A 27,096-nucleotide genomic window follows, 5' to 3' on the forward strand; every position below is an offset into this window, starting at 1 on the left:
TCTATAGTATTTGAAAATTTTGCTCTCTCTTACATTATGGATGTAAAAATTCCAGTATGCTGGAGGTCATTACTGCCAGTTGGTTTTTAGTAAATCTTCATTTATGCATTCATAAGCCTCAATTTTTAAAGAGTAGATATTCATATCCAGTAGGTAACATTGGGGAACTAAAAGGCATTTGGGGGCTTTCCAAAACCCTGACACAAGAAGACTGCAAATATTATTGAGATTTTGGCTGGAATATATTGTCCTCACTATAACTCTATTTTTATTTATTTATTTTTTATTTTTTGCGCGGGCCTTTCACTGCTGTGGCCTCTCCCTTTGCGGAGCACAGGCTCAGGAGGCGCAGACTCAGCGGCCATGGCTCACGGGCCTAGCCGCTCCGCGGCACGTGGGACCTTCCCGGATTGGGGCACGAACCCGTGTCCCCTGCATTGGCAGGCGGACTCTCAACCACTGCACCACCAGGGAAGCCCCTCAGTATAACTCTTACTGACTACAAAGACTGTTGCTGATGACCCTATAGGCATGTCTAGGATGAGATTGAGGGGGTTCAGACTCAGAAAAGCAACATATTAGGTCAAATACTGGAAATTGAGTTAATCCAGTATGTGATTGGTGTGAGGACATATTAGCACCCAAAATTTTTCAATAGATGGAGGAGAGAAAAAATTAAACAGTTCTTGGTGAAAATATTGAGAAGTATTGCAGACAGCTGGATTTGTAGGTTGTTGAGATGGGACTCTGTTGACATAGTTTGGTTTCCTAATTGCTAATGGTCAGATAGTCCCAGTGCACTCTTGGTTAAGGGGCTTATGTTTAGAAGCCTGTCCTTGGTTTATAGATCATTGTGGTGAAAAGACCTCTTAGGCTATCATATCTATTCCCTGTCAGAGAAGACTTAATCCCATGGCTGAAGCTGTATCATATACTAAACGGGTACCACATTTGACCTCAACCAAAAAGCTAAGAAGAGATGATACTCTAAAATGCAGAAAATCAATTTCAGTCCCAAAGGCAGAAGCCACTAATGCAAGAGATCTGTCAGCATCGCTCACCCCGCTGTGGGTTGCTCTGCAGGTCCAGGTGTCAGGCCCTTCACCCAGTGAAGCACTGCCTGCCACTCTAAAGACCTGTAAAAACAAAGAAGGGAGGAGGAGGAAGAGGAGATAGTTGTTTTGCCTGTTAAGTGGTAGTTGATAAATATTTCTCTATTTAAATCTTACTGAATTCATCTTCCCAGTAACCAATGGTGAAGGAAGGACAAGGAGACGAGAAATGTGGGTTTCCCCTCTGTTTCTTTGGACAGGTGTCTAGAGATATCTGGGTTCAAATCCCTGCTCTGCCACATGTTTCGCTGTGTGAACTTGATCATGTTACTTAACCTCACAGCTCCCTTTTTACTTCTAAATGAGAAGAATACAAGTGCATATTCCATGTCCCCATGCAGGGATGAAATGAGATAATTCAGGTAAAACACCTATCCCATTGCCTGGCTCTTAATAAATACTTGATAAGTATTAGTTCTTCACCATTTTTCATTAACAAGCTCATATAATTTTAGTTCAACTCAGTAAACATTTGTTGCATGTGAATATATGAAGCATCCTTCACTGTGTGCTGAGAATACAGAAATAAGTAGGAGACAGTTCTTTCCTTTATAGAGTAGATATGTAAGTTTACTGAGATCCAAGACTGGACTTTATGGCGATAAAGTGCCTGAATATGCTTTATTTACAAATTGAACTCACAGTAATTATCTATCAAAGATACACCATCTTCATGGCTCACAGTGGGGAGGAAGAGGGTATCAGTGAATGGTTCCTATTTTCGTAAAAGGAAAATATTGTTTTAGAAATAAAAATTCCTCTATTTACCTTCTTTGCCACCACAGATTTACATAATCCTTACCCTGTGTCCTCAAAACGTGAATGTGTGAAAACAGTGCTCTGTATTAGCTGCTTTTGGCACCTAATGCTACATTTCATAATGAAACATTGCTTCAATCTTATAATAGCAGGGAAGTTCATTTTCACCTAGAGGGAAACCCTTGCTTTGGTTCAGTGCCTTTCTTTTATGTTCCATTCTGGAAAAACATACTCCAAGCCTGCATTGGGTCAGACCTTTCAGAATTGGAAGAGTGGGGAAAGGAGATCAGCACACGGTTTACAGACTAGAAATCTGCTTGGCAAAGGAGTTGCTGAAGACCATGGCATAGAAGCTGCAGAGAAAGTACCTTTATGATTGATTTGCATTCAAGTCAGACTGACTGCCGTGTGGTCATTTTTCTAACTCATAACTGCTCACACTGCAGCAGTCTGCTATCTGCAGGGTGTCTGAATTATAGCAGGCTATGTCCGTGTTCCCTCTTATACAAATTACTTACACTGGTTTCTTTTTCCATGCAAATTCATCAGTTTTACAGCCCTTCGAAGCCAGTCAGGAAACTCTGGCCGAGAGCACAAATTGATAAAATGAGTTAATTTTACTATACTTACTTTTTTCTTTCTAAGAGCCCTCTCTCATAAGCAGTGTTCAGGAAGCATATTACGGTAAAAGGAAGATAACAAAGGAGTTGAATTTTCTTGCCACAAATTACTTTCCAAGTTAATTCCCTTTAACGATGATTCCAGATTTGCTTGAGTTTTCATAGCATTGTGCGTTTACAACTGTGCCTTTGATAGAAAAAAGAACAAGTATTTTCCCATGTTCACTCCTTTTGTGCCAGTGACATGGACTTTCTTAACAAGATCTGTGCCCCTAGAATGCAAAACAACACTAAATTGTGCTGGGCCCATAGAACTGTGTGCTGTTGTTGGACTTTTTCCCCCCCACAGTCTTAAAGTACAAGTTCCCAAAGTCTCAGTGAGTACATTAGAGTATGTAATCTAGAGAGAAATAAACCTCTCTCTCTTTTTTTTTTTCAATAGTTATTTTACAAGTTGGAAATCCAGTACTAAATCCTGATAGTCTTTTTGGGGGGATACCTATTAGCCAATATTCCATCTTCTTTAGTTGCCGTGCAAATTTGAGGAAAGACCAGCTATGATGGTTAATCTTTAAAATGTAAACCCCACGAGGGCAAGGGTTTTTATATATCTTGTCCACTGATGGATCTCAAGCATCTGGAGCAGAGCCTGGCATATTAAAGGTGCTCCATAAATATTTGGTGAATTCAACTGAATGCAGCCTCTCAGAGAACATGTGCCATTAGCCATAGGCTGGCCGCACTAGTCATTTAGTTAATGCTCCCCGCTGATTCCCATTGAACAAGTTGTGAACTCAGTGCTCTGTCATCTCCCAGGCAGAGTAGCTTGAAATTTTGGATAGAGTTTTTTTTTTTTTTCCATCATCTTCTCTTTCCAGCAATGCAAGCCTGAGCAGATTGTCTCTGGTGGATGGCAGAAGTTCGATAACCACAACCTTATCCAACTACTAATGTGTACAGAAGAGCAGGTCATTAAGAGGGTTGGCTACTAAAGTAACCCCTTTCTTCCAATAGCCCATATTACTGTAATGATTCCTTAATAGCAAACCGTTTATTAAGAAATGACACAAAGACTACGTTCTATTCATGACAGGAAAGAAGAGCGGGGGGAGGAGGATGAATGACTTAGGAATAACATCTTAAAAGACAATTCCCCAACATTAACCTTTGTTGTTGTTGTTGTTGTTGTTGACATCTTTATTGGAGTATACTTGCTTTACAATGGTGTGTTAGTTTCTGCTTTATATCAAAGGGAATCAGTTATACATATACATATGTTCCCATATCCCTTCCCTCTTGCGTCTCCCTCCCTTCCACCCTCCCTATCCCACCTCTCTAGGTGGTCACAAAGCACCGAGCTGATCTCCCTGTGCTATGTAGCTGCTTCCAACTAGCTATCTATTTTACGTTTGGTAGTGTATATATGTCCATGCCACTCTCACTTTGTCATAGCTTACCCTTCCCCCTCCCCATATCCTCAAGCCCATTCTCTAGTAGGTCTGTGTCTTTATTCCCATCTTATCCCTAGGTTCTTCATGACATTTTTTTTTCTTAAATTCCATATATATGTGTTAGCGTACGGTATTTGTCTTTCTCTTTCTGACTTACTTCACTCTGTATGACAGACTCTAGGTCCATCCACCTCACTACAAATAACTCAATTTCATTTCTGTTTATGGCTGAGTAATATTCCATTGTATATATGTGCCACATCCTCTTTATCCATTCATCCGATGATGGACACTTAGGTTTCTTCCATCTCCTGGCTATTGTAAATAGAGCTGCAATGAACATTTTAGTACATGACTCTTTTTGAATTATGGTTTTCTCAGGGTATATGCCCAAGTAGTGGGATTGCTGGGTCATATGGTAGTTCTATTTGTACTTTTTTAAGGAACCTCCATACTGTTCTCCATAGTGGCTGTACCAGTTCACATTCCCACCAGCAGTGCAAGAGTGTTCCCTTTTCTCCACACCCTCTCCAGCATTTATTGTTTCTAGATTTTTTTGATGATGGCCATTCTGACCAGTGTGAGATGATATCTCATTGTAGTTTTCATTTGCATTTCTCTAATGATTAATGATGTTGAGCATTCTTTCATGTGTTTGTTGGCCATCTGTATATCTTCTTTGGAGAAATGTTTATTTAGGTCTTCAGCCCATTTTTGGATTGGGATGTTTGTTTTTTTGTTATTGAGCTGCATGAGCTGCTTATAAATTTTGGAGATTGATCCTTTGTCAGTTGCTTCATTTGCAAATATTTTCTCCCATTCCGAGGGTTGTCTTTTGGTCTTGTTTATGGTTTCCTTTGCTGTGCAAAAGCTTTGAAGTTTCATTAGGTCCCATTTGTTTATTTTTGTTTTTATTTCCATTTCTCTAGGAGGTGGGTCAAAAAGGATCTTGCTGTGATTTATGTCAAAGAGTGTTCTGCCTATGTTTTCCTCTAAGAGTATGATAGTTTCTGGCCTTACATTTACGTCTTTAATCCATTTTGAGCTTATTTTTGTGTATGGTGTTAGGGACTGTTCTAATCTCATACTTTTACATGTCCCTGTCCAGTTTTCCCAGCACCACTTATTGAAGAGTCTGTCCTTTCTCCACTGTACATTCCTGCCTCCTTTATCAAAGATATGGTGACCATATGTGCATGGGTTTATCTCTGGGCTTTCTATCCTGTTCCATTGATCTATCTTTCTGTTTTTGTGCCAGTACCATACTGTCTTGATTACTGTAGCTTTGTAGTATAGTCTGAAGTCAGGGAGACTGATTCCTCCAGCTCTGTTTTTCTTTCTCAAGATTGCTTTGGCTATTCGGGGTCTTTTGTGTTTCCATACAAATTGTGAAATTTTTTTGTTCTAGTTCTGTGAAAAATGCCAGTGGTAGTTTGATAGGGACTGCATTGAATCTGTGGATTGCTTTGGGTAGTATAGTCATTTTCACAATGTTGATTCTTCCAATCCAAGAACATGGTATATCTCTCCATCTATTGGTATCATCTTTAATTTCTTTCATCAGTGTCTTATAATTTTCTGCATACAGGTCTTTTGTCTCCTCAGGTAGGTTTATTCCTAGATATTTTATTCTTTTTGTTGCAATGGTAAATGGGAGTGTTTTCTTAATTTCATTTTCAGATTTTGCATCATTAGTGTGTAGGACTGCCAGAGATTTCTGTGCATTAATTCTGTATCCTGCTACTTTACCAAATTCATTGATTAGCTCTAGTAGTTTTCTGGTAGCATCTTTAGGAATCTCTATTTATAGTATCATGTCATCTGCAAACAGTGACAGCTTTACTTCTTCTTTTCCGATTTGGATTCCTTTTATTTCCTTTTCTTCTCTGATTGCTGTGGCTAAAACTTCCAAAAGTATGTTGAATAAGAGTGGTGAGAGTGGGCAACCTTGTCTTGTTCCTGATCTTAGTGGAACTGGTTTCAGTTTTTCACCATTTAGGATGATGTTGGCTGTGGGTTTGTCATATATGGCCTTTATTATGTTGAGGTAAGTTCCCTCTATGCCTACTTTCTGCAGGGTTTTTATCATAAATGGGTGTTGAATTTTGTCGAAAGCTGTCTCTGCATCTTTTGAGTTGATCATATGGTTTTTATCCTTCAATTTGTTAATATGGTGTATCACATTGATTGATTTTCATATATTGAAGAATGCTTGCATTCCTGGAATAAACCCCACTTGATCATGGTGTATGATCCTTTTAATGTGTTGTTGAATTCTGTTTGCTAGTATTTTGTTGAGGATTTTTGCATCTATGTTCATCAGTGATATTGGCCTGTAGTTTTCTTTCTTTGTGACATTTTTGTCTGGTTTTGGTATCAGGGTGATGGTGGCCTCGTAGAATGAGTTTGGGAGTGTTCCTCTCTCTGCTATATTTTGGAAGAGTTTGAGAAGGATAGGTGTTAGCTCTTCTCTAAATGTTTGATAGAATTCACCTGTGAAGCCATCTGGTCCTGGGCTTTTGTTTGTTGGAAGATTTTTAATCACAGTTTCAATTTAAGTGCTTGTGATTGGTCTGTTTATATTTTCTACTTCTTCCTGATTCAATCTTGGCAGGTTGTGCATTTCTAAGAATTTGTCCATTTCTTCCAGGTTGTCCATAAATAAGGAAACAAAAGCTTTAAATGATACATTAAACAAGATGGACTTAATTGATATTTATAGAACATTCCCTCCAAAAACAACAGAATACACATTTTTCTCAAGTGCTCATGGAACATTCTCCAGGATAGATCATATCTTGGGTCACAAATCAAGCCTTGGTATATTTAAGAAAATTGAAATTGTATCAAGTATCTTTTCCAACCACAACGCTATGAGACTAGATATCAATTACAGGAAAAGATCTGTAAAAAATACGAACACATGGAGGCTAAACAATACACTACTAAATAACCAAGAGATCACTGAAGAAATCAAAGAGGAAATCAAAAAATACCGAGAAACAAATGACAGTGGAGACACGACAACCCAAAACCTATGGGACGCAGCAAAAGCCGTTCTAAGAGGGAAGTTTATAGCAATAAAATCCTACCTTAAGAAACAGGAAACATCTCGAATAAACAACCTAACTTTGCGCCTAAAGCAATTAGAGAAAGAAGAACAAAAAAACCCCAAAGTTAGCAGAAGGAAAGAAATCATACAGATCAGATCAGAAATAAATGAAAAAGAAATGAAGGAAACGATAGCAAAGATCAATAAAACTAAAAGCTGGTTCTTTGAGAAGATAAACAAAATTGATAAACCATTAGCCAAACTCATCAAGAAAAAAAGGGAGAAGACTCAAATCAATAGAATTAGAAATGAAAAAGAAGAAGTAACAACTGACACTGCAGAAATACAAAAGATCATGAGAGATTACTACAAGCAACTCTATGCCCAACCTTAACCTTTGGGGAAAACTCCTCGGTGGAACAAAATCCACAAGTACTTCAGGCTGGAGTAATCGCAGTGCCGCTTAAGAGATTTGGGGAGCCAGTTCTCACTATTTATGTGTATTTACGGATTTCTAAGTGTCATTTTGCACTAAAAGTTTGGGAGAGGGGGTGCTAATGGAGAGGGAGGGTAGTTATTTACTCTTCTTAATTCAAAGTGTATTTACTGATCATCAGCTGTTTGGAAACGTAAAAGAGGCTGTGGGATCTGTAGGATCAAAGGCCATCTGGTGTAAGGCCTCTGACTTCATGACCTAGGAAAGTTACTAAACCTCCTTGTACCTCAGTCCTTCCTAGTGGTGTTGTAAGGATTCAATAGGATGAGGTGCTGAAAACTCTTAGCCCAGTATCTGCCCAAAAGTGATGCTTAGTAAATGTTAGTCCTTGTTGTGATGGTGATAGCTGTAGCAGTGATGGGTGGTGCTGGTGGTAGTGGTGGTGAATTTTCACTTTTATCATAATGAATATTAGAATGATGAGGTCCAAAGAGTTTAAGTGACTTAACCAAGTTCTGCAGGTGGTTATTGGCAGAGCTGGACTCGAAACGATCTCTCCCAGGCCCTGACCAGCACTTTTTCTATGCCCTGGGATGTCTATCTTTACAGAGCTCAAATTGCACTCAATCTAGTTGGGTAGAAAATCTTATGTATGAGTTCACTAAAGAATGATGAAGCCTATGGTCAAGTACACATGGAGCAAAATCAGGTTTCACAATATACAGAGCAGACAGGAAATGTTGTTGTTGGTCCAGTCCTTCCTTGACATCCCCACGTTTGATTGGCAGTGGCTATAATCTCTGCACCACACCAGCAGGCAGTTAGTCATTAGCTTCAGAAGCCCAGCATGACATCCTGGACAGACACCTGACAAATCATTTAACCCTCTCTCGACAACTTACTTCCCTAATTTGCAAAAAGGATGTAATACCATCATTAGCTAAGAAGCACATTTTGTTATATACATCTTTTTGATATTTTATATTTATTAGACTAGTATAATCATTTGCTCGTTTATGCCCTTCCATAGTGTATAATGAGAAACATGTCTTTTATACCTGTTTACTATCCAGAAAGAGGTGACAGATACCAATTGTGAAAATTCTATTTTCTTCCTTGACACTGTAGTTTAGGTCTCCATCCCCTTTCACTGGGACTCCCGAATCAACCTACCAACTGACTTCCCCACCTCTGGAGTCTTGGTCCCCTTATGTGCATTTTGTATGCTGTCGTTATATTAACATTCCTCAGATTCAACAATTATTTTATCACCCCGCTACTCAGAAAATGTCATGGTTTCCACAGATCACTCACTTACCTCCTACCTCCAAACTTAACGTATGCACTCTTTTGCTTAGAAACCCTCTCCTATCTCCTTCTGGGCCTCTTTACATCCCAACCATCCTTGAAGGCTCAGCTTAAGCACCCACCCTTCCTGGAATTAACCCTTTTTCTGATCCCACAAGCCAGTGGGATCTATTACTCCTTTGAACTTTCCTAACACATTCTTTTCATTTTCCCTATGAGATTGAACACATTCAGCCTTGCCTTAGATATTCAGGTATTATTTTATTATTCTGCTAGGTTGTAAACCCCGTGGGGACAGAGATACTACATACCCTTTTAGCATCTCAAGTTTAAGGCCAATATTGTACATGAAAGTCAGGGTGGTGCAGCAGGAAAAGCACAGGTTTCGAGGTCAGACATCCTTGAATTTTAATCCTGGCTCTCTCTTTCTTGCCTTTCTATGATCCAGGACAAATGATTTAACCTCACTCCAGGGCTTAGTTCTCCTCAGCTAGAAAATGTACCTTTCCTGAAAAGATTGTTTTGAGGCTTAAGTTAGATATAATAAAGTGCTTCTCAAAACATGGCCCCCTAGGTACTCAGAAAAGCCTGCTGAAAGTACACCTTTTGAGTTCTTAGTTACTTGTCAAGGCTCTTCCTGTTCTTCAGATTAGAGGCACTGAGAATACCCAACCCACTAAAAGGATACTTTGACTGCGACCTCTACACTCAGATATAAGGTTTTCTCTTTGGCTGTCACAGTATCACTGAATCAGAATCCACGCCAATAAGCTGACATTCATACCAGACATACATACAGACAGCACCGGGTGATGTTTCCTTACAAGACTCTTTTCAAGAAGGCAGAATTTGGATGCTCTTTTTTAGATTATAGCTACAGTGTACTAAATGGATCACAGGAAGTAAATATACAGGCAAGTTAAGGAACATTTCTGTGGGCTTAATTATTTTTTTATTCTCTCTGAGAAGTAGACACACCACATGCACGCATGTATTTTTCTTCCTTTACCTGTTCTGGCTCCCTTGACATTGTAAAAGTATATGCAAGGTAAAAGATATTTTCCAGGGTAGAACAAGATAAAGTGTTAGGGTTCCCTGGTGGCGCAGTGGTTGAGAGTCCACCTGACGATGCAGGGGACATGGGTTCGTGCCCCGGTCCGGGAAGATTCCACATGCTGCGGGGCGGCTGGACCTGTGAGCCATGGCCGCTGAGCCTGCGCGTGCAGAGCCTGCGCTCCGCAACGGGAGAGGCCACAACAGTGAGAGGCCTGCGTACCACAAAAAAAAAAAAAAAAGATAAAGTGTTAAATGGAAGAGCAGCTTGATGTTCACCAGTAGGTGGAGGGCCTCAGACTTCTCTCAGTGGAGTCACGTCCATCTCACTCACATCTTGCTCTGTCTTTCCTTCCAAGAGGAAGCGAGTGGGGTAATGCAGTTTCCACGGCGCTCCATCCGGCGGAAGCCTCAACCCCATCTTGAAACTTGTGAGGAAAATCTAAATCCAGACCCATGATACTGATCAGCCTTATCCTCTTTTTTAGTTAACGAGAGATGCCAATCTCTAAGCTCCATGAAGGCACAAACATTAAGCACCTATTATATGCCATGTTGCTAAAAGGGATAATGGGTGGACCATGCCCATATTAGAGCAATCCCCTCCACACCCCATGGCCTATTTCAGACATAAAATATTATGAAATCAAAGAGGAGATTATGTAAATAAATTTAATATAAAAAGCAAATTTGGGAACGACTAGCAAAATTATTAATTAGAACTCCCTTTACACTTATTGTCAAGCCTAACCATTTGTTTTTGAAGTAAAGGCCTTCCTCCATAGAGCCTGTCATTGAGAAATGTGTCTGAATTTCAGAAAGTATGTGTGAATTTCAGAGCTTTCTATTTCTTAGCAGTGACTATTTTTATAGAACGATAGTTGCGATTAAGGTTTAGCCATTGCTATTAATCAAACAACTAAATGTTTATTTTAGAAATTGCTGTGTCCTCTCATGCCTTTTCTTGATTCCACAGTTTTATTATGGCTTCACAATTCACCCAGTTTCCCAAGCTGCCGTCCTGGGAATTATCCCATACTCCTCCTTTTCCCTTATTACCACACTCAAGAAGTCAATACATTTTCTCAATTCTAACTCCTAAACAGCTGTCACCAGGCTCCTTTCTATCCCTTGAATTTAGACCACACCCCCATCTTCTTTTATTTAAATGAACTCCACTGGCCTACACGGTTTTACTGATTATATTCTTTAACTGCCACCCCTCCCCACTCCAAGCTTACCCTCCTGACAGGTGGTGTGTCTAGCTTATAAGTGCAAATTTGATGACAGCATACTTTGTTGGTTCTCCTTTGACTAACAATCAATTCCATTTGACCAATGCTTACTGACTGCCTCCTGGTGTCCGGGATTGTATTAGATACTAGCAATATAAACCCAAAAGTCCCCAATGATAGTGGAGTGTGATAAGTCCTTTAATAGCTTATAAACTTGGGAATCGACTGAACTCAAATTCATGTTCCTTAAAGAAACCTACCTACCTTCATGACCTGACCTTAAATCTCTCCTCTTTTCCCCATGTATTATATACTACATCATATCAAGTTATCAGAAATCCAGTCACATTTTATGTTCTCTTACCTTTTTTTTTTTTTCCGCGGTACGCGGGCCTCTCACTGTTGCGGCCTCTCCCGTTGCGGAGCACAGGCTCAGCGGCCATGGCTCAGGGGCGCAGCCACTCCGCGGCATGTGGGATCTTCCCAGACCCGGGCACGAACCCCTGTCCCCTGCATCTGCAGGCGGACTCTCAACCACTGCGCCACCAGGGAAGCCCCGTTCTCTTACCTTTATAAATGCTGTTCCCTCTGCCTAGAATACCTCCATTCCTCTCAGTTGGGTAAATCCTACTTGTCCTTTTAACATTCTTTCCAGGCATCACATTTACTGAGGCCCTTTTACTCCCTTGAACCTCTTATCCCTCAGCTGGGTTACATACGCACTTCTGTGCAGGCATGTCAATTTAGGAATAACTCTAGCAAAGGACTTATCAGACTGTATCGAAATTAATCTGTCAGCCTCACTCTCTAGAGCTGTTTCAGGGTAGGGACCACGTCATTCATTTAAGTGCCTTCCTTACCCAGCACAATTCTTAGCAATAGCAAACTCTCAGTAATCATTTGCTGAAAGAATGAAAGTCCCTGGTTCATGATTTTCCTAATTACCCTTTCTTCTTATGGATATGAGCCTCTATTTAATTTATTTATATATCCACTTCTATGGGCTTAAAACTCTCAAACTAATGCCTCAATACAGAAATATATGCATCTATTGCTCCCACCTTGTGTAATCTTTCAAAAGAACAGATTATTTGCACTTATATAGTTACATCACTGATTTTACACAGAATTGTTTTCCAAGATTGATAGATGTTATTTATTCATTTGAAAATATTTATTAAGCTACTCCTGTAAACAGGATATCCAGGACATAAAAAAGTACGGAGAATCACATCTCCCACAAGGGTCAGCTCTGAAAATCATGTGTTGTCAAAGTTATTTTTAACAGTCCCTTAAATCAGAGGTCGGCAAATTCTTCTATATAAATATTTTCTGCTGTGTGAACCATATGGTCTCTGTCACAGCTACTTGTCTCTGCTGTTGTAGTGTGGAAGCAGAGACAGTATGTAAATGAAGGGGTGTGGCTATTCCAGTACAACTTTATCTACAAAAATTATGGCTCAGGGACCATAGTTTGAGGACACTGCCTTACATTAGAAGGTGGGACAAATAGTAAAGTAAAGATGTATGCAGGGTGCTGAGGTGATTCGGAGTAAGGAGAAATCACAGATTTCTCAGGGCAAGAAATTGGTAATGAGTGGCCTAGAAAGATGAATTTGCAGTTCAGAACTAATTCCAAAATACAGGTGAGTGGAAGCTATCAGGATCAGACAAAGTTAGAAAAGCCCAGAGAGTATTTTGTCTGGTCATTCAAGAAAAGTTTCAGACCAAAACGTGGAGGTATTTTTGTTAAAAGCATACAGGAATGTTGCAACCTTGGTGACAATTTACCATTACAAAAAGAGAAAAAATGAAAGGTATGTTATAAAAAAAATTTTTAAAAAATGTGCTTCCGATGTAGATGATTTTTATTGTCAATATTCTTTTAAGGTCCAAGTTTATTACTGATTATTTTTTATGATCTTACCATATAAATTCAAAAATAAAATGTGTTAAATGCGACACTGAAATATGCTCTCATTGGTCTTTTATTTACAGAACTTACCTGATGTTTCTTTCTTTTTTTTTTTTTTTTTTTTTTTTAATTCTAGCACCAATAGCTGCAGGAACTGGCCCAAATTTTTCTCTCTCAGATTTAGAAAGTTCTTCATACTACAGCATGAGTCCGGGAGCAATGAGGAGGTCTTTACCCAGCACATCCTCTACCAGGTAATTTGATTGATGGCTCATAAAGAGGTCATAATTCATAGTTACATACCTTGATTTTAACTCTGGGCCTGCTAGACACTTAGCAGTGTGTCTGTAGTAGTAGAAGATACTAGAAATGGGTTCAGCCCCAGTGGATTTTCAGTCTCACTGGGGAGAGAAAGCAAATGCGTATGCAGCATGCATATAGGTGTATACACACACACACACACACAGACACACACACACACAAGTCAGTGAAAAATTGTGTGGCATAGGCTGAAAATAGTTAAAGACAGCTTTATCCGAAAGGAGTGACTTGTGCTCAGCTATAAACTGTAAGCACTCGTCGGGGTTGGTGAGATGGAAAGTAAAGGAATGGTGTTCTGGGTGGGGTGAAGACATGAGCAAAGGCATGGAGGAAGGATGGATGATGAACATAGCAGGTTCTCAGGAAATTAAGGACAAGACTTGACTAGGGAAAAGGGGGTGTGTTTTGGCTTGTTTGGCAGAAAGCTGACACTGGTGACATCAGTCCCAGTCTCCATGCCCACAACAGACATTACAGCTCAGTCCCAGCTCTTTTCCTACTGAGCCCCCGACAGGTCTCAAAATCCAGTCTACTGGAGTTGCCCTGTGAGATGCAACCTATTTGATATCCTGGTGTGAGGATGTAAAAGCAAATGCAGTCCCCCAGCAGTGTGAGGCCAGATCATAAACACTGTTACACCGGGAGACCTTTAAAAGAGCAAAGCTAAAAAAACATAACCAGATAACAATTCTGGGGTTCTTGATCCCCTTGAGGTCACAAAGCCAAAATCAAAATGAAGCATTTTGCAAGATCCTGTTGTCTCTAGATAACCTGTACCAGAGGGAAAGGGATTAGGCATTAAACCCACAGTATTCTTTTACAAATTGGCTTTAGCACTGGACTGTGACAACAAAGAAAAGAATGGTGCAGAACAATCTTTAATGTTTGTGTACTTCGCAGAAAAACGTTTGACAAAGGTATATTCCTCCTAAAGCAAGTACCAGAGTTTTAGGATTTAAAACAATAGCCAGATGATAGAAATTTTCCATGGTAGAGATTCATTCTTACCTTGACTTTTAACCATATTTTAACCGTATATTTAATCATGACTTTAAAAAAAAATCAGCTTAGTCATTACTGATACCTTGAAGACACTTAAAGAAAGAGTTATTCCTTAAATATAACCACCAGATTCTACCATCATCTTTCTTGCTGTTTAAATGTCCCCCTCAGTTCACTGGGGTATCAGCTCCTCAGGAAAAAAAAAGTCTCCAATCCGAAAAAAACACTTATAATAAAAGAATGAGATTGTGAACACATTTGGATGTTAATACATTTTGAGGATTTTGAATGTTTGCTGATGGAAGAGACACTGGGTGTAACTACACTCAGTGAACATGAAAGAGCTTTGCAAATACTTGTGGTCAGTGATTAATTTAAAAGTTGATGGGCTATTTGTTTTTCATATGTGTGCTGCGTATGTACCATGGACATCCCAAATACCCTTTCAACTTCTCCAGCTGTTTTGTTGCCTTTTGTTGTGATTCTCTGTGTGGAAACCTGGTTATTAATGTTGTTTAAAAGGCTAGTGTCGTTCCTATAATCTGCAAATAACTAACCCTGATAAGGTGCTAATTACAAACAGCATCAGTAGTTAATAACTTGGTAATATGTTTGTTTTGCTCACATTAGACTCTCCTAAGATGATTCTTTTAAAATTATTCTTTAAGTATATAGACTCAGCAGAATTATCTGTGTACAGGTGAGAAAATGTGCCCAGAAGAATGCCCCAGATTTACATATAGAAAAGTTCATCAACCAATCAATATTTGTTGATGCTGTGCCACTATTAATCGGTCACCTGCTCTGTGGCAGGCACTGTATTAGGTGCTTTACATCCCTGATATGAGTTAATTTTCACAGTAATTTTACAATATAGACAGTGTTGCCATTTAACAGTGGGTCAGCCTAGAGCTCAGAGAAGTTAAGTAACTTGCCCAAGGTGACAGACCAAGTAAATGGCAGAGTCTACCTTCAAACTCAGGTCTGTTGAAAATTTAAAACCATGCTCTTTTCACACTGAATCCTCTTAGGAATGAGGCTCACTCTTTTAGTAAGGAACAGTAGAATGGGAAGCCCCCAGAAAGGAATACCCAGCATCTCTACTTTTCCTGGACACTTAGCATTTACTATTTTGAATTATTATTATCATCTTTGAGGTATGTACAGGTCCTGCTTCCCCATCTGGACTGTAAATCCCTTAGAGAACAGTGTCTAAGTCTTCTAAATCAGCAACAAACATTTATTAGGTCCCAAGGATATTGTCCTAGGCACTGTGGATATAAAGTCAAGTACAGGAGCTTTGCAATCTCGAGGTAGAGACTAACAAATGAATGGAGATTGTCAGTTCAGGGCACTAGGAACACTCAGGAAAGATGTGTTTTGCTGTTTTGTGGGGACAGGGTAAAGCTTCTAGGCTTTGTACGTAGTAGGAATTAAGCAAATATTTGGAATGAAGGTAGTAGTCTTACCTTAATTTCTAGGTAGAATTGATAGGAACAAAACAAATTCCACACACAAGAGAGACTGCTTGGAAGAGTATTTATCCTCCCTCTTATATAGAGATCTTACTGGTCCTTTCCAGTGCTCCTCAGATGTTTCTGGGAGAGTAGAATCAGTGTGTTAGAAAGTCAAGAGCAAGAAACCAAAATTAATGACTGATTCATTTCTAAATTTTAAAAAACAAAGAAGACTGATAAGCATTAACTGTAGGTTCTGTACCCCTTCATAGTAAACATCTGCAGAATCACAGAAGGGTAGTGTAAAAATTGGGATAGTGTATACTTTTTTAATCCCAAAGAACTTCATCGAGATAAATCAACTGTCAAGTTTGTGAAGTCAGTAAACTTTGTCTTGGAAGCCCTCCACTCGTCCTTCCTGGCACTTCTAATTTCCTTCCCTCCTGCATCCTGTTCTCTCCTCCAACCTGTGTCGCCACTTCCAAACATTTATCCTGTATCAACCCTTGACAGTCCTTGCTTTCAAACTACGGGGTCAGCTAATATCTACACATTCTTTCACCTTTAGGATTTAATAACTGCATGAGTATTTGTGTTTCATTAGAGGACACCAAGGAAATCAAAAGCTTTAGAAACTCAGAGAAGTATTAATAATGGGAGAATGACGGGCAGTGAAGTTGGCCTTTTGGGTGGGATCTCACTGAGTCATGACACTTGGGCGAATCCTTGTCACAAGTACTCATATGACTGTTTCTAAATCTGTAGCCCAAAAATAAATAAATAAATAAATAAATCTGTAGCCCAATTCAGCAGTTTTTGAGCATCTGTTATTAGTCAGATACTGTGATAGGCACTAGCGATAACAAAAAACAAAAAACCTGATAGTCTCCTTCCCCACAGATCTCACAGTTTTATCAGAATATGCATGTCTTACCTTTTATTTGCCAAGGAACATAAGGAAAATATTTATTTTGTTTCCAATTTGTATTCTTCCAACTTCCAAAATTATTTCAAGTGGCTTTCAATTTAAAAACACAACAGATAGTATTAAATATAGAGAGGACAGAAACCATGTGGAAAGATAGGAGAGATTATTATATCAGGAACGTGAACCCAGAATTATGCCTTACGTTTAGCCCTGAAATTCCTGGTTGCCAAGGCAAGAAGGGGAAACACTAGGCTATATAATGTGCATTTGCTAATAAAAGGAAACAGTAGAAATTCATTTAAAGAGACCATATTTTTTTTTCTGGTTTTGTGTATTAGGAGGAATTTTTGTGTGTATATCCTTTATAAAAGACTTCTATTAGATGCAGTTTTACATAAAATACAGAAAAGTTCTTTGAGTGGCTCTTTTTCATTGAACTTCAAGGAAAGCCAAGCAAAGAACATTAAATAAGCTATTAAAGGTTTTTCCTTTGGGTACTAAGCTAGCATGCTACAGATATGTTGCTTTCCTGTGGTCTGGCTTTAATGAAAATAGAGCTTAAAGACTAAGAATCCTGGAATGCCAAATTGAATAACTAGAAATTCGTGCCTTGAACTGGGCCTTCTGCATTTTTTTACTCAGGTTGCTGCAGTAGCCTCTTAACTCTCTCCCTGGGGGAAGGTTCCATCCCCTTCTTTTCCCTTTGCTTTTCAGAAGCCATCATCTGTGCAACTACCAGAGTGACCTTTCTAACAGATGACTCTGATGTCACTCCCTGTTTAGACTTTTTCAGGGAGTCTCCATTGCTTATAGGATAAAGTCCAGACATACAATATCTTCTATCAATCACCCCTATCCCCTTCTTTTGCTCTGCCCCTCCTGCTACTTCAGCCATAGCAAACACCTGCCAGTTCTCTGCATGTGTCACACTCTGCTCATGGTGTTGTTACTGCCTGATATACACCTCCCTCCTGGAGTGATGTTCAAAATAGCAGATAACCTGTGTGACTCAAGCATACCACTTAGGACAGACCTGCCCTGCCACAGTGTGAAGTCCTGGAATGCCCCCCTGATGTGTCAAACCTTAACCCTTTAGGTTTGGGATCATGAGTCTGTTCTAGTGCAAAGATGGGATGACAGGGTTGGGGGAAATGTATGGGGCATGGGACAGTGGCACTTTGCCAACTGGTAAAGAAGTATTTCAGTATTTTAAAATCGAGAATGGCTGCCTGAGGGGTGCATCAGCTGAATAACAGCCTGTCTCTGCCCTGTCCTTTCTACCCCATCTCCTGACACTCTCTTACAGACAGTTCAGGAAGCATCTCCTATGGGAAGCCTTTCCCGACCTTCCCTGTGTATCACTTTTCCTAACTCCTTCAAAGAACCCACTATAACCTCTGTGTGGTTCCATCATCATACCTGTATTTCTCTTTGCACAATTTTGTTTACCTCTCTGTCTTCATCCACGAGATTCTAAACCCCATGGAGACAGGGGTTATGTCTGATTTATTTCAATATAGCAGCATTTAGCACAACACCTGGCATGCAGGAGGTGCACAATAAGTGTCTGATGAATGAACACATATTAAAAATTCTGTACCCTGACACAGGAGGAAGAGATTTCCCAACAAGCACTTGCACCAAGTATAAAATCTACCAATTCTGGTATGTTAGTGACATAATCAGTTAACACAATGAGAACAACATCAGCAACATGTAGCATTTCACTACCTTTTAACTCCTGAAGTCTCAAATTGAGAGGAAAAAAAATTCAGTCCTTTAACTGGTAGAAAATGGAATATATTCTGGAAATGCCCCAACCATACCTATGCAAAACTAAAAAATCCCCACCCTGGTGGCATAGAATTTCATTTTGGTAATTTTGTTGTAGAGAAAGTGCATAAAAGTCACTGGGTCATGCTTTTTTCCATGTCCCTATTCACACAAGGAAGTGTACTCCTTCCTTCTATTTTTATCTTGTTTATTCACTGTTTTATCTCTAGTGCCTAGATCAGTACCTGGACTGCTGTCACTGTGCAATAAGTATTTTTTAAATGAACAGATCTAAATGGAAGATGAGAAAACATAGCAAAAAACCAAACAGCAATCCGAGCTTTTCTTCAAGGGTCATGCGCCCTGATTTTTCTCCTTTCTGGGGTGGCAGAAGGGATTGAATTGATGTCTAGGGACATTGCTGATGGCTATGCCCCAGCCACTGCTCTAGGAGATGCAAATGTGAGCTTATTACTGACTCTTCCAGGTGGAGACAGGAGCGGGAGCCAGCCACCCGTTCCTCAAAGGAAAAAGGAACTGGAGGTGGGGGGCAGCAGAAACTCGAGTGACAATAAAAATCAAACCCAGACGCTTGGAACAACACAGACCCAAGACTTTGTTCCACATCCAGTGACTCACTAAACTGAACAAGAGCCGAAAGAGACACCATGAACTACACTGAGTTGCCCAACTGCTTCCTCCCTTGGCTTTCTTTCCACCAGAGATGCCATGTCCAGGAGAAAGGTGCTTTGGATGACTTTTAAACATGTCCCCGTTTGTTATTTCAGCTCCACAAAGCGCCTCAAGTCTGTGGAGGATGAAATGGACAGTCCTGGTGAAGAGCCATTTTACACAGGCCAAGGGCGCTCCCCGGGGAGCGGAAGTCAGTCCAGCGGGTGGCATGAAGTGGAGCCAGGTAAGTGGGCTGGGCAGTGGGCTTGCAGCCACCCCTGTAAAGTCCAGGATATGTGGGAGCCCACGCCAGGCATAAAGAGAACGCAGCAAGCTCAGAGCAGTGGACTTTTTCCACGTGAACACGTGTTTGTACCTGACTGCTGCTTTTATGAAAGGGTGGTAGTGAAAGGATGCCATTTAACTGAGAAGAGAGACTGAGAATGGTGTGTAGGGTTTTCTACTCTTACATCTTTTCACCTACACTGCAATCCAGCGTTCCATTTGCCTTTGCTTTCATTTTATACTAATTGCCTTTTGGGTCTGGTTTTATCTTTTAATAATCAAAATAAAAATCTATCAACTTTTTCAACTGCGTTGATAACATTAGAAAGGTAGAATGGGTTCCCTGTGTGGTAGCTTGTATCTTGGATCTTTATAAAATGAGACTTTTAAATATGTTTTCCTGTTACTGGATTTCATCATGATTCTTTTTTATTTAAAAGGAACAGCTATCTTTATGTCCCTCTTTCATGGACTAAGCAAATGATGACTGCTAGTTTAACCTCCTGGGGTAGTTCAGTCTTGGCTCTGGAGTCTTGAGTAATGTGACTAATTCTGATAGCAGAAGCTTTTTGAAACTTTTCTCAGTGTCTAACCTCCACATTGTCAAGGGAAAATCTTCTCTTGGCTTCCTCGATATGCAAAGTCAAATGCTGTAGAGAATAGAGTGGGCTTTGGAAAAAGACAGGCAGAGTGTAATCCTGACTCCAGCTCCTGCTGGCTGTGTGATTATGGGCAAATTACCTAACCTCTCTGAAACTGATTGTCCCCATTTTTATAATCTGTCAATAATAATAGCTATGTCAGTGCTCTTGAGAATTAAATGAGGTAATATACATAACCTGTCTATGAATCACACCTAGTACGTAAGTTTGAAAAAATTTCCCCAACCCGTGCCTCAGAGTAATTCCCTGCAAAAACAGACAAGTGCCAAGAAAATCTCTGAACCCCTTCATCTTCAAATCTTAAATTTTTTCTCTCCTCTCTAACATATCAAAAGAGAATCCTCAGAGGGTGTGACTATAAAGGAAATAGCACAAGGGAGATTTGGGGGATGATGGAACTGTGCTGTATCCTGTTTGTGGTGGTGATGGACAGGAATCTATACATGTGTTAACATTCATAGAAAAGTATGCCTTCCACTCCTGAACCCTCAGGCAGTTTTGCTATATGATAATTAAAAACAAAACAAAACCTCAGGCCCCACTGTCTGAGTCCTTTATCTTGTTCACTTTACTAAAATGCAGAAATTTCACTTTGCCTTACTTCTACCTAATCTTTTCACCCAACTCATTCATTCATTCGCTCACACCTTCACTGGGAACTTTTCTCATAATGAGGAACTATGCCTGGTTCTGGGAACTCAAGGATGAATGGGAAGGCTATGGCTCCTGCTTTCAAGGAATTCACAGTGGGGGTGGGGAAGAGACACATAAGAAGATTTTTAGGGGAGATTGGTTCAAGATGGCGGAGTAAAAGAATGTGCACTCACTCCCTCTTGTGAGAGTAGCAGATTCACAACTAACTGCTGAACAGTCATGAACAGGAAGACACTGGAACTCACCAAAAAAGATACCCCACATCCAAAGACAAAGGAGAAGCTGCAATGAGATGGTCAGAGGGGCGCAATCACAATAAAATCAAATCCCATAACCGCTGGGTGGATGACTCACAAACTGGAGAACAGTTGTGCCACAGAAGTCCACCCACTGGAGTGAAGGTTCTGAGCCCCACGTAAGGCTTCCCAACCTGGGGGTTTGGCAATGGGAGAAGGAATTCCCAGAGAATCAGACATTGAAGACTAGCGGGATTTGACTGCAGGACTTTGACAGGACTGGGGGGAACAGAGACTCCACTCTTGGAGGGTACACACAAAGTAGTGTGTACATCAGGACCCAGGGGGAAGGAGCAGTGACCCTATAGGAGACTGAACCGGACCTACCTGCTAATGTTGGATGGTCTCCTGCAGAGGTGGGGGGTGGCTGTGGCTCACCGTGGGGACAAGGACATTGGCAGCAGAAGTTCTGGGAAGTACTCCTTGGTATTAGCCCTCCCAGAGTCTGTCATTAGGCCCACCAAAGAGCCCAGGTAGGCTCCAGTGTTGGGTTGCCTCAGGCCAAACAACCAACAGGGAGGGAACCCAGCCCCACCCATCAGCAGTCAAGTGGATTAAAGTTTTACTGAGCTCTGCCCACCAGAGCAACACCCAGCTCTACCCACCACCAGCCCCTCCCATCAGGAAGCTTGCACAAGCCTCTTAGCTAGCCTCATCCATCAGAGGGCAGACAGCAAAAGCAAGAAGAACTACAGTCCTGCAGCCTGTGGAACAAAAACCACATTCACAGAAAGACAGACAAAATGAAAAGGGAGAGGGCTGTGTACCAGAGAACAAGATAAAACTCCAGAAAAACAATTAAATGAAGTGGAGATAGGCAACCTTCCAGAAAAAGAATTCAGAATAATGATAGTGAAGATGATCCAGGACCTTGGAAAAAGAATGGAGGCAAAGATCGAGAAGACGCAAGAAATATTTAACCAAGACCTAAAAGAATTAAGGAACAAACACCTAGAAGAATTAAAGAACAAACAAACAGAGATGAATAATACAATAACTGAAATGAAATATACACTAGAAGGAATCAATAGCAGAATAACTGAGGCAGAAGAAAGGATAAGTGACCTGAAAGACAGAATGGTGGAATTCACTGCTGCAGAACAGAATAAAGTAAAAAGAGTGAAAAGAAGTGAACACAGCCTGAGACACCTCTGGGAAAACATTAAACACACCAACATTTGCATTATAGGGGTCCCAAAAGAAGAGAGAGAGAAAGGACCCGAGAAAATATTTGAGGAGATTATCACTGAAAATTCCCTAACATGGGAAAGAAAATAGCCACCCAAGTCCAGGAAGCGCAGAGAGTCCCAGGCAGGATAAACCCAAGGAGAAACACGCTGAGACATGTAGTAATCAAATTCACAAAAATTAAAGACAAAGAAAAATTATTAAAAGCAACAAGGAAAAAATGACAAATAACATACAACGGAACTCCCATAAGGTTAACAGCTGATTTCTCAGCAGAAACTCTGCAAGCCAGAAGGGAGTGGCACCATATATTTAAAGGCATGAAAGGGAAGAACCTACAACCAAGATTACTCTACCCGGCAAGGATCTCATTCAGATTTGACAGAGAAATCAAAAGCTTTACAGACAAGCAAGAGCTAAAAGAATTCAGCACCACCAAACCAGCTGTATAACAAATGCTAAAGGAACTTCTCTAAGTGGAAAACACAAGAGAAGAAAAGGACCTACAAAAACAAACTCAAAACAATTAAGAAAATGGTAATAGGAACATACATATTGATAATTACCTTAAATGTGAATGGATTAAATGCTCCAACAAAAAGACCCAGGCTCACTGAATGGATACAAAAATAAGACCCATATATGTGCTGTCTACAAGAGACCCACTTCAGACCTAGGGACACATACAGACTGAAAGTGAGGGGAAGGAAAAAGATACTCCATGCAAATGGAAATCAAAAGAAAGCTGAAGTAGCAATACTCATAGCAGGTAAAATAGATTTTAAAATAAAGAATGTTACAAGACACAAGGAAGGATGCTACATAATGATCAAGGGATCAATCCAAGAAGAAGATATAACAATTATAAATATGTATGCACCCAACATAGGAGCACCTCACTATATAAGGCAAATGCTAACAGCTATAACAGAGGAAATTGACAGTAACACAATAATAGTGGGGGACTCTTAACACCTCACTTACGCCAATGGACAGATCATCCAGACAAAAATTAATAAGCAAACAAAAGCTTTAAATGACACATAGACAAGATAGATTTAATTGATATTTATAGGACATTTCATCCAAAACCAGCATATTACACTTTCTTCTCTAGTGCACACGGAACATTCTCTAGGATAGATCACATTTTGGGTCACAAATCAAGCCTCGGAAAATTTAAGGATATTGAAATCATATCAAGCATCTTTTCTGATCACAATGCTATGAGATTAAAAATAAATTACAGGGGGTGCTTCCCTGGTGGTGCAGTGGTTAAGAGTCCGCCTGCCAATGCAGGGGACACGGGTTCATGCCCCAGTCTGGGAGGATCCCACATGCCGCGGAGCGGCTGGGCCCGTGAGCCATGGCCGCTGAGCCTGCACGTCCGGAGCCTGTGCTGCACAACGGGAGAGGCCCCAACAGTGAGAGGCCCACATACCGCAAAAATAAATAAATAAATGAATAAATAAATAAATTACAGGGGAAAAAATGTAAAAAACACAAACACATGGAGGCTAAACACTATGTTACTAAATAACCAAGAGATCACTGAAGAAATCAAAGAGGAAATAAAAAAATACCTAGAGACAAATGACAATGAAAACATGATGATCCAAAACCTATGGGATGTAGCAAAAGCAGTTCTAAGAGGGAAGTTTATAGCAATACAAGCCTACCTCAAGAAACAAGAAAAATCTCAAATAAACAATCTAACCTTACACCTAAAGGAACTAGAAAAAGAAGAACAAACAAAACCCAAAGTTAGTAGACGGAAAGAAATCATAAAGATCAGAGGAGAAATAAATGAAATAGAAACAAAAAAAATAGCAAAGATCAATAAAACTAAAAGCTGGTTCTTTGAGAAGATAAATAAAATTGATAAACCATAAGCCAGACTCATCAAGAAAAAGAGGGAGAGGACTCACATCAATAAAATTAGAAATGAAAACGGAGAAGTTGCAACAGACACCGCAGAAATACAAAGCATCCTAAGAGACTACTACAAGCAACTCTATGCCAATAAAATGAACAACCTGGAAGAAATGGACAAATTCTTAGAAAGTTATAACCTTCCAAGACTGAAAGAGGAAGAAGTAGAAAACATGAACAGACCAATCATAAGTAATGAAATTGAAACTGTGATTAAAAATCTTCCAACAAACAAAAGTCCAGGACCAGATGGCTTCACAGGTGAATTCTATCAAACATTTAGAGAAGAGCTAACACCCATCCTTCTCAAACTCTTCAAAAAAATGTAGAGGAAAGAAAACTCCTTAACTCTTTCCATGAGGCCACCATCACCCTGATACCAAAACCAAACAAAGATACTACAAAAAAAGAAAATTACAGACCAATACCACTGATGAATATAGATGCAAAAATCCTCAACCAAATACTAGCAAACAGAATCCAACAACACATTAAAAGGATCATACACCATGATCCAGTGGGATTTATCCCAGGGATGCAAGGATTCTTCAGTACATGCAAATCAATCAGTGTGACACACCATATTAACAAATTGAAGAATAAAAACGATATGATCATCTCAATAGATGCAGAAAAAGCTTTTGACAGAATTCAACACGCATTTATTATAAAAACTCTCCAGAAAGTGGGCATAGTGGGTACCTACCTCAACATAGTAAAGGCCATATATGAGAAACCTAGAGCCAACATCATTCTCAATGGTGAAAAACTGAAAGCATTTCCTCTAAGATCAGGGACAAGACAAGATGTCCACTCTCGCCACTATTATTCAACGTAGTTTTGGAAGTCCTAGCCACAGCAATCAGAGAAGGAAAAGAAATAAAAGGAATACAAATTGGAAAAGAAGAAGTAAAACTGTCACTGTTGCAGATGACATGATACTATACATAAAGAATCCTAAAGATGCCACCAGAAAACTACTAGAGCTAATCAATGAATTTGGTAAAGTTGCAGGATACAAAATTAATGCACAGAAATCTCTTGCATTCCTATACACTAACAACAAAAGGTCAGAAAGAGAAATTAAGGAAACAATCCCATTCACCATTGCAACAAAAAGAATAAACCTACCTAAGGAGGTAAAAGACCTGTGCTCAGAAAACTATAAGACACTGATGAAAGAAATCAAAGATGACACAGACAGACACAGAGGTATACCATGTTCTTGGATTGGAAGAATCAATATTGTGGAAATGACTATACTACCCAAAGCAATCTACTGATTCAGTGCAATTCCTATCAAATTACTAATGGCATTTTTACAGAACTAGAACAAAAAATCTTAAAATTTGTATGGAGACACAGAGGACCCCGAATAGCCAAAGCAATCTTGAGGGAAAAAAACCGGAGCTGGAGGAATCAAAATCCCTGACTTCAGGCTATAGTACAAAGCTACAGTAATCAAGGCAATATGGTCCTGGCACAAAAACAGAAATATAGATCAATGGAACAGGAGAGAAAACCCAGAGATAAACCCACACACATATGGTCAACTAGTCTATGACAAAGGAGGCAAGGATATACAATGGAGAAAAGACAGCATCTTCAATAAGTGGTGCTGGAAAAACTGGACAGCTACATGTAAAATAATGAAATTAGAACACTCCGTAACACCATACACAAAAATAAACTCAAAATGGATTAAAGACCCTAATGTAAGACCAGAGACTATAAAACTCTTAGAGGAAAACATAGGAAGAGCACTCTTTGACATAAATCACAGCAAGATCTTTTTTGACCCACCTCCTAGAGTAATGGAAATAAAAACAAAAATAGACAAATGGGACCTAATGAAGCTTAAAAAGCTTTTGCATAGCAAAGGAAACTATAAACAAGATGAAAAGACAACCCTCAGAATGGGAGAAAATATTTGCAAACGAATCAATGGGCAAAGGATTAATCTCCAAAATCTATAAACAGCTCATGCAACTCAATATTAAGAAAACAAACAACCCAATCAAAAAATGGGCAGATGACCTAAATAGACATTTCTCCAAATAAGACATACAGATGGCCAAAAGGCACATGAAAAGCTGCTCAACATCATGGGTTATTAGAGAAATATAAATCAAAACTACAGTGAGGGGGCTTCGCTGGTGGCACAACTGTTAAGAATTTGCCTGCCAATGCAAGGGACATGGGTTCAAGCCCTGGTCCAGGAAGATCCCACATGCTGTGGAGCAGCTAAGCCCATGTGCCACAATTACTGAGCCTGCATGCCTAGAACCCGTGCTCTGCAACAAGAGAAGCCACCGCAATGAGAAGCCCATGCACTGCAATGAAGAGTAGCCCCCGCTCACTGCAACTAGAGAAACCCCCATGCACAGCAACAAAGACCCAACACAGCCAAAATTTAAAAAAATAAAATTAATTAATTAAAACAAAACAAAAAAAACTACAGTGAGGTCTTACCTCATACCAGTTAGAATGGGCATCATCAGAAAATCTACAAACGACAAATGCTGGAGAGGATGTGGAGAAAAGGGAACCCTCTTGCACTGTTGGTGGGAATGTAAATTGATACAGCCACTATGGAGAACAGTATGGAAGTTCCTTAAAAAACTAAAAATAAAATTACCGTATGACCCAGCAATCCCACTACTGGGCATATACCCAGAGAAAACCATAATTCAAAAAGACACATGCACCCCAGTGTTCATTGCAGCAATATTTATGATAGCCAGGTCATAGAAATGCCCATCGACAGATGAATGGATAAAGAAGAAGTGGTACATATATACAATGGAATATTACTCAGACATAAAAAGGAACGAAATTGGGTCATTTGTAGAGATGTGGATGGGCCTAGAGACTGTCATACAGAGTGAAGTAAGTCAGAAAGAGAAAAACAAATATCATATATTAACGCATATATGTGGAATCTAGAAAAATGGTATAGAAGAACCAGTTTGCAAGGCAGAAATA

General features: G+C 39.8%; 1 protein-coding gene across 2 annotated transcripts in view; it reads left to right on the forward strand.

Moving 5' to 3' along the window:
- NFIA (nuclear factor I A) overlaps nucleotides 1-27,096 on the forward strand; it is a gene marked incomplete at its 3' end in the record, with an annotated part of 386,636 nt that overhangs the window by 253,403 nt on the left and 106,137 nt on the right. For both annotated transcript variants that reach the window (XM_079728578.1, XM_079728577.1), the window contains exons 5-6: nucleotides 13,078-13,195; nucleotides 19,211-19,338. In XM_079728578.1, the coding sequence (XP_079584704.1) occupies nucleotides 13,078-13,195; nucleotides 19,211-19,338 (246 nt within the window). The remainder of the gene's footprint in view (nucleotides 1-13,077; nucleotides 13,196-19,210; nucleotides 19,339-27,096) is intronic.

Source organism: Hyperoodon ampullatus, assembly GCF_949752795.1.
Source record: "Hyperoodon ampullatus genome assembly, chromosome: 2".
In the NCBI taxonomy this organism is placed as follows: Eukaryota; Metazoa; Chordata; class Mammalia; order Artiodactyla; family Ziphiidae; genus Hyperoodon; species Hyperoodon ampullatus.